We start from the raw sequence: 15,121 nt of genomic DNA, 5'->3' as shown, positions 1-15,121 counted from the left end.
ATCTACGATGGCAACTATTTCCAACATGACACTGTATTCAATTGATCTTACTAGTTGCTTTACTTTTTAGATATTTATTATAGGTTACAGTAAACTGGCAGACTCAAGTTATTTTGGTAAAAAAGAGGCTATTTCAAAATATAGTTCTAGTCCCTGCCCCAGCATTGCTCAGTGCTTAGAGCACTGGCCTGCGCATCAGAGGGTCACAGGTTCCATTCCCGGTCAAGGGCACCTACCTGGGTTGCACATTTGATTCCCACCCCCAATGGGGACATGTATGGGAGGCAGCCAATCAACGTCTCTCTCACATCGATTCTCATATTGATGTTTTTCTCTCTTTCTCTCTCCTTACCCCCTCCCTTCTACTCTCTCTAAAAGTCATGGGAAAAATATATTCTCTTCGGGTGAGGATAGATGATAGATAGATAGATAGATAGATAGATAGATAGATAGATAGATAGATAGATAGATAGATGATAGATAGATAGATAGACAGATAGATAGATGATAGATAGATATAGATAGATGATAGACTGATAGATAGATGATAGATAGATAAAAATAAAAATTTTTAAAAATATGTACTTTCCTTAATATTAAAGCACACAGTATTCTCAAAGCTGTATTAACTGTTCCTCTATGAGCCATATCAGGAGACATATTTGTTTATGGATAGTTGTTCTCTCCTAAATAAACAAGTATTTACAGCAAGATTATAGACTTGTGATTTTAAATAAAGTTTCATACATCTTAAGTAAATTTAATTGTAATTAAATTTTTTGTTTACTTTTAGAATGGAATCCCAGCTCTGATAAATCTCTTAAAGTTAGACATAGAAAATGTGCTAGTAAATGTAATGCACTGTATACGGGTATTATGTATGGGAAATGAAAGCAACCAAAAAGCAGTGAGAGACCATAAAGGCATCCAGTATCTTATCATGTTTCTGAGTTCTGATTCAGGTGAGCCTCGATTTATGTATTATTTTTAAGTATCCAGATATATTAAGTGAAGCAAACATAGGCTTGGACTCGTCCTACATGAAATAGATGTCCTGGATTTATTTTAGAAAGGATCTAGACATATGTAGTATAACCTAAATATCTGGAACACCTAAATTTAAACTCCTGGGTTTACAAAATTAAGAGAGAGAGAGGGAGGGGAACCTTTCTTTCTCTCACCCCCTATTCCTGCATCATCCCAAAAAGCAGAAATTCCTACTCTCACCTCCTATTCAGGAGTGTCACTCAGCCCTCCGCTGAAAGGAAACGTGAGCTCCGTACTTGCTCAGTTTGAAGAGTGAGTCATTACAAATGCGCGGTTTAGTTCTTTTTTGGCACTTTTTCTCAAAACAAGCTTCCAGCAGTCAGGCTAAAGTTTTTATCTTTATTTGATTCCTGAGTCTGTTTATCAATTGGATAGAAATTCTAAAGTAAGAGGGCTGTCTTTACTTAGCACCAATAATCTGAGCTTTAAAGTTTTTCATAGAACTAGAACAAATATTCCAAAAATTTATATGGAACCACAAAAGGCCCTGAATAGCCACAGCAGTCCTGAGAAAGAAGAAAAAAGTCAAAGATATCACACTACCTGATATCAAACTATAAGGCCACAGTAACCAAAACAGCATGGTGCTGGCACAAAAACAGACGCACAGACCAATGGAACAGAACACAGAGGCCAGAAATAAACCCACTCCTTTATGGTCAATTAATATTTGACAAAAGAGGCAAGAACATACAATGGGGTAAATGCAGTCTGTTCAATAAATAGTGTTGGGAATATTGGTCAGATACATGCAAAAAAATGAAACTAGGCCATCACCTTACACCACACACAAGAATAAACTCAAAATGGATTAAGGACTTAATACTATATGACTTTACTCATATGTTGAATCTAAAGAGTAAAATAAATGAACAATCAAAATAGAAACAGGCTCCTAGATGCAGAGATCAGACTGATGGTTGTCAGAGGGGAGAGGGTTTGGGGGGCTGGGTAAAAAGGTGAAGGGATTAGAAGTACAGATTGGTAGCCATAAAACAGTCCTGGGGATGTAAAGTGCAGCATAGGGAATATAGTCAATAATATTGTAGTAACTATTACGATGCCAGGTGTGCACTTGAAATATTGGGAGGACCACTTTGTAAAGTATATCTAACCACTATGCTGTACACCTGAAACTAATACAAAATAATGTTGAATATAAACTGCAACTCAAAAATAAAAATAAAATGTGAGTTACTAAGGAAATGTGACACACCATTCATGGAATATTTAGAAGATTGATGTCTATAAATAATAGGAAAATGTTTTATTGGTAAATTAAAATGCAAGAATTGTTTATAGAACAGCGTCAAATATGTTTTTAACATTTAAATTTATATATATATTCATAAAAAGTAGTAGATGGGATTAAATGAAACGTTTGTGTCTGGGTGGTGAGAATCTGGGCAGTTTTATTTTTTCTATTTATTTTCTATAAACTGTATAAATGTAATTTTATAATATGGGAAACTAACATGCTGTGTTTTTATATTCTTACTTTTTAAAAGACTTAATTAACTGGCTCTTGAATTCATTTGAAGATTTGTTAAAGGCTGTCGCTTCTGCAACAATAGCTGAGGTTGCACGTGACAATAAGGAGGTTCAAAACGCCATGGCTGCCGAGGGAGCCATCCCCCCTCTGGTGGCTCTTTTTAAAGGGAACCAAATTAACGTCCAAGTGAAAGGTGCGATGGCTGTGGAATCACTGGCAAGTTACAACCCTTCTATACAGAGAGCATTTCTGGAAAATTCATTAAGTAAATATCTTTTAAAACTCCTCAAGGTAGGGATTTTATGATTTCTTGTTCTTTTTCTTAAAGCATTCAATATTGAATTTAGTTTAGTGAAAAGAAAACTAAAACCAATTCCAGAATAAACATTTTATAAAACGGATATTCCTACAGTATTCAATAAATGCTCATTGAGTGAATGAAATATATATTTTTTTAAATAGGCATTTCAAATAGATACTAAGGAACAAGGAGCTATCGCACTTTGGGCCTTGGCAGGACAGACGCTGAAACAACAGAAGTATATGGCGGAGCAGATTGGATACAACTTTATAATAAATATGCTTTTGTCACCGTCAGCTAAAATGCAGTACGTTGGTAAGTTATTTTCCATGTATAAATCTGCACAGTGGGGAATGTTAGAGATCAGACATGTTTCTGGCGTTTCTTTGCCAGGAGGTGAAGCAGTCATAGCTCTGAGTAAGGACAGCAGGACGCATCAGAACCAGATCTGTGAAGGGAATGGAATCGCACCGCTGGTTCGTTTACTGAGGATTAGTAAACTTGCCGAAGGCACACTTCTGAGTGTCATCAGAGCAGTGGGATCAATGTGTACTGGTTTGTGAATTTATTCTCAATTTTTAAATTACCAAGATACTTCCCTTCCTCTCTATCCCCACTGTTAGAGCCCTCAAGCATATTTAATTTCTAGATGCAACTTTTTTTATTTCTCCAAGATCTTAATGAGTAAAAGTGGTGTAATTCAAATTTTTGTATCATTTTCTTTTTTTTCTTGAACTCTGGTTAGAAAGGGATATGAGGTCAATGAGCCTTGGCTATTTTGACTTAAAGGAATCTCATTTTTAAGTTTAAGAGAAAAATATTTTTTCTTCAAATTTCCAGAACTGTTTTTGAAGACGTAGAAGAGTTTCTAATGCTGAGGCACATTTTTCAATTCCAGTTTCTTATCTTGATGCTTCTTTGTTCATAAAGTGGCCACTTTGTAAAGGAATTAACATTTTGGAATGTCTGGAAAATGTTGTGGAATTGTTAGTGACTGACCTACCAAAACATAAAAATGTGGGTTCTTTAATCACCTTCATTAATGTATGGGGCTAAAAAAAAAATGTACAGGGCTGATCACATACTGTGTCAGGTAGACAAGAGAGAAAAATCTTTATTTCTAGTTCATTGTATTTCCTCAAAAAATAGTCTAGCTAGATGAAGAATGTAGAAATTAGTTCCAAAAACATTTTTCCTCTTTGCTTGAAATAGCTACTTTACAGAAATTCATTAACCACTCCAAAGCAGTCAGTCAGAAAAGATAATATTCCTTTTTTAGCCAGAGAATATGGTATAAATCATAGGTAATTTTTAAATTCTAGTAAATGATAACATATATACAAAGATAACTGGTATGTGTGTATATTCATTTTCTTTTCATTAGTTCACTTCAAAGCTGTCCACATTTGCACAGACAAGGGGTTCTCCAGTAGAACTACAGAAGAAAACCCTTGTTTTCAAACTCAACAGTTTAGACTGGTTATGGCGCACACACACATACACACACCCCTTCCTTTTTCTTATGTTCACGCTTCCTTCTACATTCTTGAACAAATGCAGCATATTTTAAAAAGCTGTTCTACCATCCCTGTATCTAGTTCTAGCATCTCTGTCATTTCTGTGTCCAGTGGCCTTAGCAAGAAGGTTGCTTTGGAATTCAGCGTGAACCATGACACTGTTTCCATGGGCATCAGTCACCTTTCCCCAGATTACTCTGGTTTTGTTCAGTCTGCCAACAAAAGTCACTGTGTTGTTCTATGCTTTGTACACATAAGCACAACTCTTGCCTGAATAGAATTCAGTTTCATCTCGAGCATAAACACCGTCAGTTTTTAGAAAAGCTGTGTGCTCCCTCTGATTCCAGAGATCAGCCATATCAAGCTATGTCTGACTTTGCCATTTCAAGATGGAAAAAAGTATCTCAGTGACATGTGGATTCTTACAGGTGTCGCGCATACAAGCAATCCCATTAGTCAGCAGTTTGTCGTAGAGGAAAATGCCTTTCCAGTACTTATTCAACTACTGAGAAATCACCCTTCTCCTAGCATTAAGGTACATATATATGGTTTTAAGGTTTTTATCTGATATGGTAAAAATGAACATAAATGTGACTTTTTAAGAATAAATTGTATCTTTTGCAAGTTTGCAAGTATAATAAAAATATTAAACCATTTAAACAAAATTCTAGATGTTTTAAACAAAAAAGTTGCTACAAAGATAGTAAATTTTGCCCTGGCCTGTGTGGCTTGGTTGGCTGGGCATCATCCCATGCACCAAAAGCTTTCAGGATTGATTCCTGATTCGGGGCACATGCCAGGGTTGTGGGCTTGATCCCGGTGGGGGAGCATGAGGAAGGCAGCCCATCAATGTTTCTCTGTCTCCCTCTCTCTTCTTTTCTCTCTACAATCAATAAAAACATATTTTTACAAGGATAGTACATTTTATTAAAATAGTTCTTCAAAATGTGAAAGTCTTATGTCCTTACTCATCAAACAAATTTTATTCCTCAGATATTTGATTAGTCACAGAATTTCATCCCTAAAATCTGAGTGGGGTAATAGGGATGTGTGGTCTGTGTAGCAAAATGTCTCGAATATAAGTGGCTGCCGTCATTGCTACACCAATAGAACAGCCCTGCCTTCTCCCGAGCAGCCTGTTTTGGCTGGCAGCAACAGTGTTCTCAAGGGTAAACAGTACCCAGAATTACTAAGAGTCATTCACTCTTCCATTTACTTCTAATAGAATGCCTTTAATAAAATGACATTCACATTACCCAAACCCTTTTACTGATGCTTTGGAAATTCCGGGGATCTATATAGTTGGCCAGGCAGGAAATGATAACATCAAAAATACATTTTCTCTTCAAAATCTGGTATGGGCTCTGCTGGAAATGAGAAAACAGAAATAATCAAAGAGGAAAATATGTAAGTAAACAAAGCATTGTTTCTTTTAAGGAATGTATTTGTTATCAGAAAAGATGTTACAACTTATGTGGCTTTTCTGGCTCCATAACTTACTTTATTACGGGAGTTGAATTGGGGAAAAGAAGGAAAGAGCACATGCTAGCAGTTTTTTGGCTTGAATTATAATAAAAAGTACATTGCCTTTCAAAGTACCAATAAATTTCATAAGACTATGGAAAATGGCACATGATACATTTTTATTGTAAAGCATGCATTGTCATGGAGGAAGAGCTTACTTCAGTTGCATCCATCTATATTTCAGTATCCATTTTCAATGAGTTCTTAAACTTGTTGAAACAGAACATAAATACATTTCAATACTTTTCCTCAAATAAAATTCTACAGTCAACAAAATGCTTTTGCAGTATTCATGCTTTTGAAACTCATAGCATTTGGACAGAAATGCATAGCGGAGCACTTAAGCGGAGCTATTAAAAGGCTCCTTTGCGTCCTAAAGGGCTTCAGAATAATGACTCTGAAATAGAAACTATTCTTCAGTGCTCCTCCTCAGTGCTTTGTTTAAGCTGATAGGCATTCCATTAAAGGCTTGCAACTCAAAGGTCAGTAAGCTAACAAGCAGTTCAAGATAGCTTTTGCACCCATACCAGGAAATTAAAAAAAAAAAATTTAGATGTAGAACGGATCCACTCAAATGGAGTTCTGTGGTCATGCCAGCACACAGAGGAAGAATATTTTCCCAGCTGTTCAAAATGATAAGGGACGTTCCTCCAGAAGTTGTACATGCCACTCTCTAATACCAGTGAGATAATTGGAATCAATGGGTTTTACAGTGTCTTCGAATTAATATATCCCATATAAATGTCTGTATAATAAAAAATGTCATTTGATAAAGCATAAGCGAATGATAAATTTCTGAAAACCACATATTTAGGTCGAAGTGGCATTTTCCTTGGCATGCATTGTCCTCAGGAATAATGTGCTGCAGAACGAATTACAAGAAAATGAAGGATTTAAGTATGCTGATGTCCTTTATCTTCTCCACTCACAAGATAAGGTAATACCTTTACAAAACATTAGCTGTCGCTTAGAAGAAAGTTTTTACACCACATCCTCAAGTTATCATCAAGTCTTTTTCATGGCAATATTCAAATGTGTAACTTAAGAAATGTGAAATCTCTTGGGTAGGTCATTCGTTTTTAATGATGGAATGGTACTGTTCCATATTTTTCACATGAAATGAAACGTGGTAACATTTCATGTTTGAAATGTAGCAATTGTATGTGTTGGGACAAGCCTAAAAACCAAATCTCTTCTATCCTGGATACATCAATTCTTTAACCTAATTTTATGACCTTTCATCCTGCAGTCATCTGCTGACCTAATATTCTAGAATGGTGCTTCTCAATCTACTTGTGATGAAGGCATAGCTTTTCCCCACCAATCTGTTCATTAAAAACAGAAAACTTTACATTTTGAAGTAATTTTAGACTTTCCATAAATTTTCAAAAATAATACAGAGTCTTCTGGTATATCCTTTATCCTGGGAGATGTCAACCAGGTAATTAACATTGATACGTTGCTATTAACCAATCTGCAGACCTTATTTAAATTTTGCCTATTTTCTCACAATGTCCTTTTTCAGTTCCAGAATCCAAGTGGGGATTCCACATTGCATCTAGTTGTCATGTCTTTTTAGTCTCCTTCGATCTGTGAAGGAGATTGTCCTTCTGTCCTTGGTATGTCAGGATTTCATGTCTTTCCTGATCTTGATATTTTTGCTGAGTCCAGGCCAGTTATTTTGTAGAATGTCTCTCAATTTGAGTTACCTGATGGTTTCTCATGATTAATTGGAGGTGATGCATTTTGGCAAGAATACCATAGAAATGATCTGGACCTCACTCACTTTACCAGTGCATCCTTTCGGGAGACACAGGACATTGATATGTCTTACAGCTGGCAGTGTAAACTTTGGGTACTTGGGTCAAGTGTCTGCCATATTTCTCCACTGTAAAGTTAACTGTTCTTTCCTTTGTAATTAACAAGTGTCTTGAGGTGAGACACTTTGAGGTTATGCAAATATTCTGTTTTGCACTGTCCTCTTGCTCATCAATTTTAGCATTCACTGACGCAACAGTGATTTCTGTGGCATTTGCCTAATGGTGATTTTTTAAAAAAAATAATCTCCTCCTTCCTTCTACATTTATTAATTGGTATTTAACTGTGAGGAAGAGCCATTTCTTTTAAATGATTATTCTCAGTTTCTTTAATGCCGTTGTCAGTCATTTTGTGAACTATCACTGGTCCATGGGCCACACTTTGAGTAGCACTCACCCTAGAAAAACTCAGAGTCTTCTGTTATCTACAGTGCATTTGGCAGTTAGGGAAGAAAATTGCCAATTATGTCTCTGTCGGTTCCGGGAGACTTGGGAGGGGAAAAGAAGGGTTGTAAGGGGAGACATGGAGTCACTGCATTATTATATTTTTTAAATTTAGAATCTTACTTTACTGTGGCACACAGAAGATGGAGAAGTTCTACTTTAATAACACGGGGAATACTAGGAGGAGGAGACTGAATGCATGTCTGCTCTCAGCCGCCCACCTTCTCCCCTTGCTCTGTTCCTTTTGCATCGTGGCATCATCGCCAATTCCTCAGGGATGCCCTTCTCCCTTTTCTTCCACCACCCATTCCACTGTCCTCCTCCCAGCCTGTTACCACCTGCTTCACTCTGGACCCTATTCCTTTCACTGCACCTAATACCTTTCTTCTTGCCTGTGGCCAGGTGACTACTTTGTGTGTATATAATTTTTATTATGGAAAATTGCAAACAAATCATGGCCAATCTTATTTCCTCTATACATCTACTCGCTAGCCCTATATTATTTTTGAATCAAATATCATGCATCATATAATGTTATCTGTAAATATTTCTCAATATGTACATATAGCCTTTTTATATAATGATTCATAGTGGCAGACGAAAACTCACTAAAATTAATGGTTCTTTCTCTCTCCTATACTGTTCAAATAAAATATTAAAAATAAAATTTAGTCGTAAGATTCTATCTTTTGGGCCTTTCTGGAAGATCTACCATACTTGTTCAACTTTGGCAAGCAGACTGTCTCTAAAGGAGAATTGTGTTTTGCTCTTTTCCCAGTCCTAGGATATTAAAATGGGATTTGCAAAAGTAAATCATTTTCTTTTATTCCTTCTTGGACTACAGCACAATAGAATTTTACAAGTGAACTTATTTTAAGAGATGGCAATCATCCCACAATGCCTAAAATGCAATACGTGTCTGTTGTACATGGGAACTTTTGATTTATCAACTCTACTTGGAAATGCTGAAAATAAATATATGTTCAGGGTAAAAAAATTATGGAATTTCCTGTTACCATTTAGGTATTCATTTGCATAACCAGTAATCTAACATTCCCGTTACAAATTAAAATTTTTTTTTTCTTCTCCCTCATACCACAGCCTCATTCTCTATTTTTTCTGTTTAGTAACATTCTAGGGTAACTATTATCTGTTTCCCCAATACAGTAATGCCATATTTACTCCCAGGGATAAGAATGCAATACGTTAATTATAATGGGCAAGAGTGCAAATACTACTATTACCTTGGTAAGATGATAAATGAAGTTAGCTAAAGATAATGCATGTTTCTTCTATTTCTAGGATATTTGTTTAAGAGCAGGCTATGCATTAACCCTTTTTGCCTTCAATGATTGCTTTCAACAATACTTAATATTGGAAAATGGAATAATAACCATGTCAATTTTTGAACGTTTTCTTGAATCAACAATTGAAACTGAGAAGGCAATGGCAGCATTTCAGGTATAAAATTGGAGGTTTCAACTTCAATAAATGTCTTTTTAGTGAAAACTTGAAAATTAGAAAAATTTTTGGATCCAGAAAGATGTTTACAGGTTTGTAAAGTTCACAGTATTTGTCACACCAGCCCCTTTCACATCATAAAAAAACCATTATCTGTGAAGATTTCTTCATTTATGTAGAATTTTACAAGTTAAAACAGAATTTTTGCCCTTATACATCGTCTGATGTTTATAAAACCCGGTCGGGTTGATAAGCACGAAGTAGTAGTTTCGTCACCTTCATATTACAAGGAAATGGGCAGAGAAACACGGTAGTATCCAACACAAGTTTTCTACTGCAGACCTTTAGCTGACCATGCTGATTCTTCAACTGGTGACAACTGCATGTATCTGGGCTCTTCTTAGTCATTCTCTCGCTCCTTTTCCTATCCTATGACCTTTAGGAGAAATATTTTCTATGAACCCATAATTCAAGGATATAAAAATTACAAACATTGTAGAAAGAATATTGTGGCCTACCACGGTCACTAAAATAATCGGATAGGGGACAAGTACTCTAACTCCTGCTCCTGCCCCTCGCTTCTCTTTTATTCAGTCATACCAAACCAATCAATCAATCAATCAATCAATCAATCAAAAGCTTAATTAGAGAGGCTGAGTAGAAGATGTTCAGTGATTCTAAGCTGCCTTTTTTGTTTTTAGATTATTATATTAGCTAAAGTTATTATAGATGTGGACCATATTACTTTGTCTTCAAGAGGCGTCACTATTTTAGTCGATAGTCTGTACTCAGCTCAGTCCACTACTATTATCTTGGCAGGTAAGAAATAACTATAATCTAATTGTATCTATAGAAAACTTTTTTTTAAAGAAAATGTTTTTGTCATCTGAGTAATAATAAAATAATAAGCCTGATACTCTGCCACACAGTTTGAAGAATGAGTCTTCATGGAACAATGTAAGTCTATTCTGCATCCCAAACAGGAACAGAGTAACTCTGAACATGGCTTTTTATTTCTTAACTACTTTTTCAAACCTTTAATTTTTTCCAGAATATAAAATGAGAATTCAACTATGAGCTACCAACAACAAAATTTACACACTAATTTATAATAGTGGCAGATTCATACTTTATACTGATATACCTGTGTCTGGTTTCCTTTTGACCAACTGTACATGTTTTGCTGACATTTAAAAGTTCTCTACATTGATATGCAACAGAGCAAGACAAAATGGCCCAGTAGAGTTCTTGACACAATGCTAATTGTGTTACTATATCTACTCCAGGTCTAATTCCCCAGATGATCAATCCGTAGTTAACTGACTTCTTGTATCACTCTCAACATAACATAAAACAGTATCAGAACAGCCACATGGAGTAACTACTATCAAAAAATAAATGAGGTATTTGCTTTTTAACTGAAATGGATCACTGAAGGCAGCAAGGTAAACTCTACTTGCTGCAATAGAATTATATTTTTATGTTGTATATTAGCATGGAAGGAAAATTCAAGCAAACAAAAAACTTGCTGATGGAAACTACCTAGGGAAAAACATGTTTAAAAGAAGTTATGAATTATATTTTTCTCTAAATAACATTCATATCAGTGTCATAATTCTATGACTCTGAAAAATAACTGTATTGGGTTTAATTTTACTCCATAAACTCTTTTGTTCCCCTAAATATATCTTTATTGATTTCAGAGAGAAGAAGGGAGAGGGAAAGAGAGAGATAGGAACATCAATGATAAGAATCACTGATCAGCTGCCTACTGCACACCCCCACACTGGGCATCAAGCCCAAAAACCGAGCATGTGCCCTGACTGAGAATTGAATCGAGATCTCCTGGATCATAGGTCAATGCCTGGATCATAGGTCAACCACTGAGCCACGCCAGCCAGGCCATAAACTCTTGTGTGCTTTCAAATATTCATTTCCCCAGGCTTATAGGAATTAAATCTCAAAAATTACTGGGCTTTCTCTGTACTCTACCATCAGAGTTATACTCATCTCCAGAGTCATGCATGTCGGAGGTATCTCAATCAAAGCAGGCTCTTCAGGTCTCAGGTATACTGTAAAATAAATGATGTGCTCAATGTCCAAGTCAACATCATTCCCAGAAGTGGCTCCAAAGGCACAGAAGCTTTGCGGAGACTGGAATTTCTGTTGCCAAGCGTCCAGTTTCTTACGTGTACCACTTATCTATTCTCTACTCAAAGCTCCAGTTCCTACTATGTCTTCTTAGTCTTAGACTTCACCCTCCTCCATTTGTCCCCCATGTTTAAAGATACTTCTCTCCATTCCTGATAGCACAGTGCCTTCCATAAACTCAGGCTTTTGAAATTAGAAGCCTGAAAGAAAGGTTATCTTTAGACAACTTTTGCTCTAGGCCACACAACCCAGCCCTCCCCTTCTGGAGGCAATAAATACAAAGGTTTTCTTTGCTTATAATGGAGATGGGAAAAAATAAAAGAACAAAAATCTAGTTAATACCTCAATAAAGTATCTACCCACAAATGTAAAAATACATTTATTTATCTCTTAAAAGTTGTGTTACACTTATACCAACACAGCAACAATACTGTGAAAGACTATCACAAGAAGACTCTAATTAACACAAGATTTTGAAGGAGGTAGTTTTAAGTTGGTTGCTACACATTCATTCAATTACTGGATCACTTATTGTCAATCCCAAAACATTTCTTTTCATGCTAAGAACTTCAATGATTTTATTATTTTATTTTATTTTTAACAATTCATAAGTTTTATATTTTACATTTAAAAAAAAAAAAATTTTTGTTCAAAATATTACAGATGTCCCTTTTTCTCCCCATTGACCCCTTCCACCCCTTCCACCCCCCTCTCCAGTCTGTTACCACACCATTGTCCCTGTCCTTGGGTTGTGCATATTTGTATGTAAGTTCTTTGGTAAATTTCTCCCTCTCCACCTACCCCCCCCCAATCCCAAAGAACTTCAGTGATTTTAAATTCAATAAGCAACACAGGGCTTGATTTTAAAATACCATTAAGCTCTTAACGCAAAGCCATTTGAACTTCAAAAAGGACATATTAAGTTTCCTTTCTATTTTTATTTAGTCTTGCCTCTATATCTTAAATTTTCTTAAGGTACATCAATCATTATATTCATAGTCATAAAAAAAGCCCTGAAATCTCAAAACAAAACATACTCTGAAACCATGGGGAAGAAAACCTTTGACTCTCAAATAGTCCCTCACTTCAATAAACCCATTTAACTTGTATTATTTGTGACAGAAAACCAAACCATAATTTTGGGGAAAGTTTATTCTAAATTTGACATATAAATGCTTTTTCTCAGCACTTCATTAACAGAGATGTCTTGTGACTCAAACCTTTTTAATACTATGTGCAAATAACCCCAAGCATAGTGCATCAGTTTATATGAAATAATAAGCTTTTTGTTGTTGTTGTTCAACTTACAGGGAATTTAATAGCTAGCCTGGCTCATTCTAGAGCTGGTATTCCAGAAGCATTTACCTCATTAGGAACAATCCAACGGCTCTGCTACCATTTGTACTCAGGAAAAGAAGAGGTAAAAACAAAAGTAATTCTAAGATTGAATGTTTTGAAACTATAATTTGCCTCTCTCATTTCTGTGGGCTAATTTCTCCACAGGTTAACTATGTTATATAATAGTTCATGCTACTAACTCAAAATGAGATGATTTCTCTAGTACTGTATCTGCCATCCACAATTCTGGTTCCTACAAAATGTGAAAATTTGTTTTAACTTTAAGATTCAATTTACAAATAAGTATATTGACAATACAGAAATTTATAATTAAAATATTTATAAAATATCTTACAAAATTTTGTGATCTCACTGTCCTTTCTATGATTCTTTGGAATGAATGAAAGTGGAATCCACTGGACAGTATTCCTATCTGCCGAGCAGGGTTAGAGATGAAGCTGTGTGAAGGCAGCCAGGCTGCCAGCAGTGTTTGCCTCTGAGTGTTCCGCTATGCTTTCCCCCCAAGGTCTAAGGCAGTGCTTCTCCAACTTTAGGGTACACTGGAATCACCCAGAAAAACCTGTTACATCATAGATTGCTAGGCTCCATTCCAAGAGTTTCCAATCTATTATTACACCTGGTAGTAGAATGTGCATTTCTAACAAGTTCCCAGAAACTGAAGCTACTGTTCCAAGGACCATATGCTGAGAACCACTCTTTAAGGCATGGAAGATACATGGGCACATACAGCAGTCAGATGCCAATGTAAAGACCAATATGTTGCCTGGCCGGGCGTGGCTCAGTGGTTAAGCATCAACCCAGGAGCCAGGCGATCGGGGTTTGATTCCGGGTCAGGGCACATGCCCGGGTTGCGGGCTTGGTCCCCAATCGGGGGTGTGCAGGAGGCAGCCAATCAACGACTCTCTCATCATTGATGTTTCTATCTCTCTCTCTCCTTCTCCCTTCCTCTCTATGAAATCAATAAAGATATATTTTTAAAAAAACACGAATATGTCAAGCTTCTGTACCCTGCATGGGCCTGGTTTATGTTTATTCTATGACATTTCTTATGCTACCACTACAAGATTTTCCTAAGAACGACCCAGGAGTATATCTGAATTAATCATATGAACAACTTAATTATTTCAAGGAAAGAAAGGACTTTTCCTGGAGTCCTGTGGCCTGATGTTTGTTCTTGTTTCTTTGTTTTTGTCAATGGAAAATTTAGTTGCTTTCCTGAGTGTATTATTTTTAACCTACTTTTATGCTATAGGCTCTTGCCTGGTTTCCTATTACAATCACCTGAGCAGTTTTTTAAAAAAATCGTGATGCCTAGGCTGCACCCCAAAGTAATAAAATCAGAGTTTTTGGGGGTGGACCCCAGGCATGAGTAATTTTCATAGCTACCCAGGTGATTGCAATGCGCAATCAAGACTGAGATCCACTGTCTCAGCCCAAACTTAGAACTACTGGTTCTTACCCTGGCTGCACATTAGAATCTTCTGTGGCACTTTAAAAACAATATAAATGCTCAGATTCTACTCAAGAGTCTGATTTAGCTAATGGGCTTAAGACAAAAGAACAAACAAACAAAAAAAATCCTGGTGTTTCAAAATGCAGCGGGACTGAGAACAACTAGAAATCAACGGCGGCTAACATCTCTCTCTAAAAACATGGCTGTGATTGCCATTGGTTGACAGATGTATTTGGTATATACATTAGCTCCAGGGACTTCCCTATGAAATATCCATGAGAGTTCTGGGTTAGATATTTTAAGAACAAAGCTTAATGGTTAAGAAAGAACTGTTTCTTCTTCATGTAGGTGCGCACAGCTTGCTCCTGTGCTCTTGGCTACTTAACTTACAATGCAAATGCTTTCCGCATTATATTAAAGGAATGCAGGAATAAGCCTAATCAGTTCCTTCGTATAACAAATAATATCAGCAAAGATGCAAGTATTAACCCAGCATTTTTAAAGGAATTTCAAATGCAACAAAAAGTGGGACTTCCTTCCTTAAGGTACTGTGCC

The 15,121-nt window shown here is 36.2% G+C and overlaps 1 protein-coding gene across 1 annotated transcript in view; it reads left to right on the top strand.

The window, feature by feature from the left end:
* The window catches only part of ANKAR (ankyrin and armadillo repeat containing), a 36,576-nt gene that overhangs the window by 17,706 nt on the left and 3,749 nt on the right, over window positions 1-15,121 (top strand). The window contains exons 12-21 of the mRNA XM_081142421.1: window positions 794-962; window positions 2,589-2,830; window positions 3,002-3,155; window positions 3,234-3,395; window positions 4,786-4,892; window positions 6,696-6,818; window positions 9,445-9,603; window positions 10,305-10,422; window positions 13,065-13,174; window positions 14,915-15,111. Coding sequence (XP_080998547.1) covers window positions 794-962; window positions 2,589-2,830; window positions 3,002-3,155; window positions 3,234-3,395; window positions 4,786-4,892; window positions 6,696-6,818; window positions 9,445-9,603; window positions 10,305-10,422; window positions 13,065-13,174; window positions 14,915-15,111 — 1,541 coding nt within the window. The remainder of the gene's footprint in view (window positions 1-793; window positions 963-2,588; window positions 2,831-3,001; window positions 3,156-3,233; window positions 3,396-4,785; window positions 4,893-6,695; window positions 6,819-9,444; window positions 9,604-10,304; window positions 10,423-13,064; window positions 13,175-14,914; window positions 15,112-15,121) is intronic.

Source organism: Miniopterus schreibersii (assembly GCF_964146895.1).
Source record: "Miniopterus schreibersii genome assembly, chromosome: 7".
Classification (NCBI taxonomy): Eukaryota; Metazoa; Chordata; class Mammalia; order Chiroptera; family Miniopteridae; genus Miniopterus; species Miniopterus schreibersii.
The sequence above is the reverse complement of the archived record's forward strand: the minus strand, read 5'-3'. Positions and strand labels throughout refer to the sequence as shown.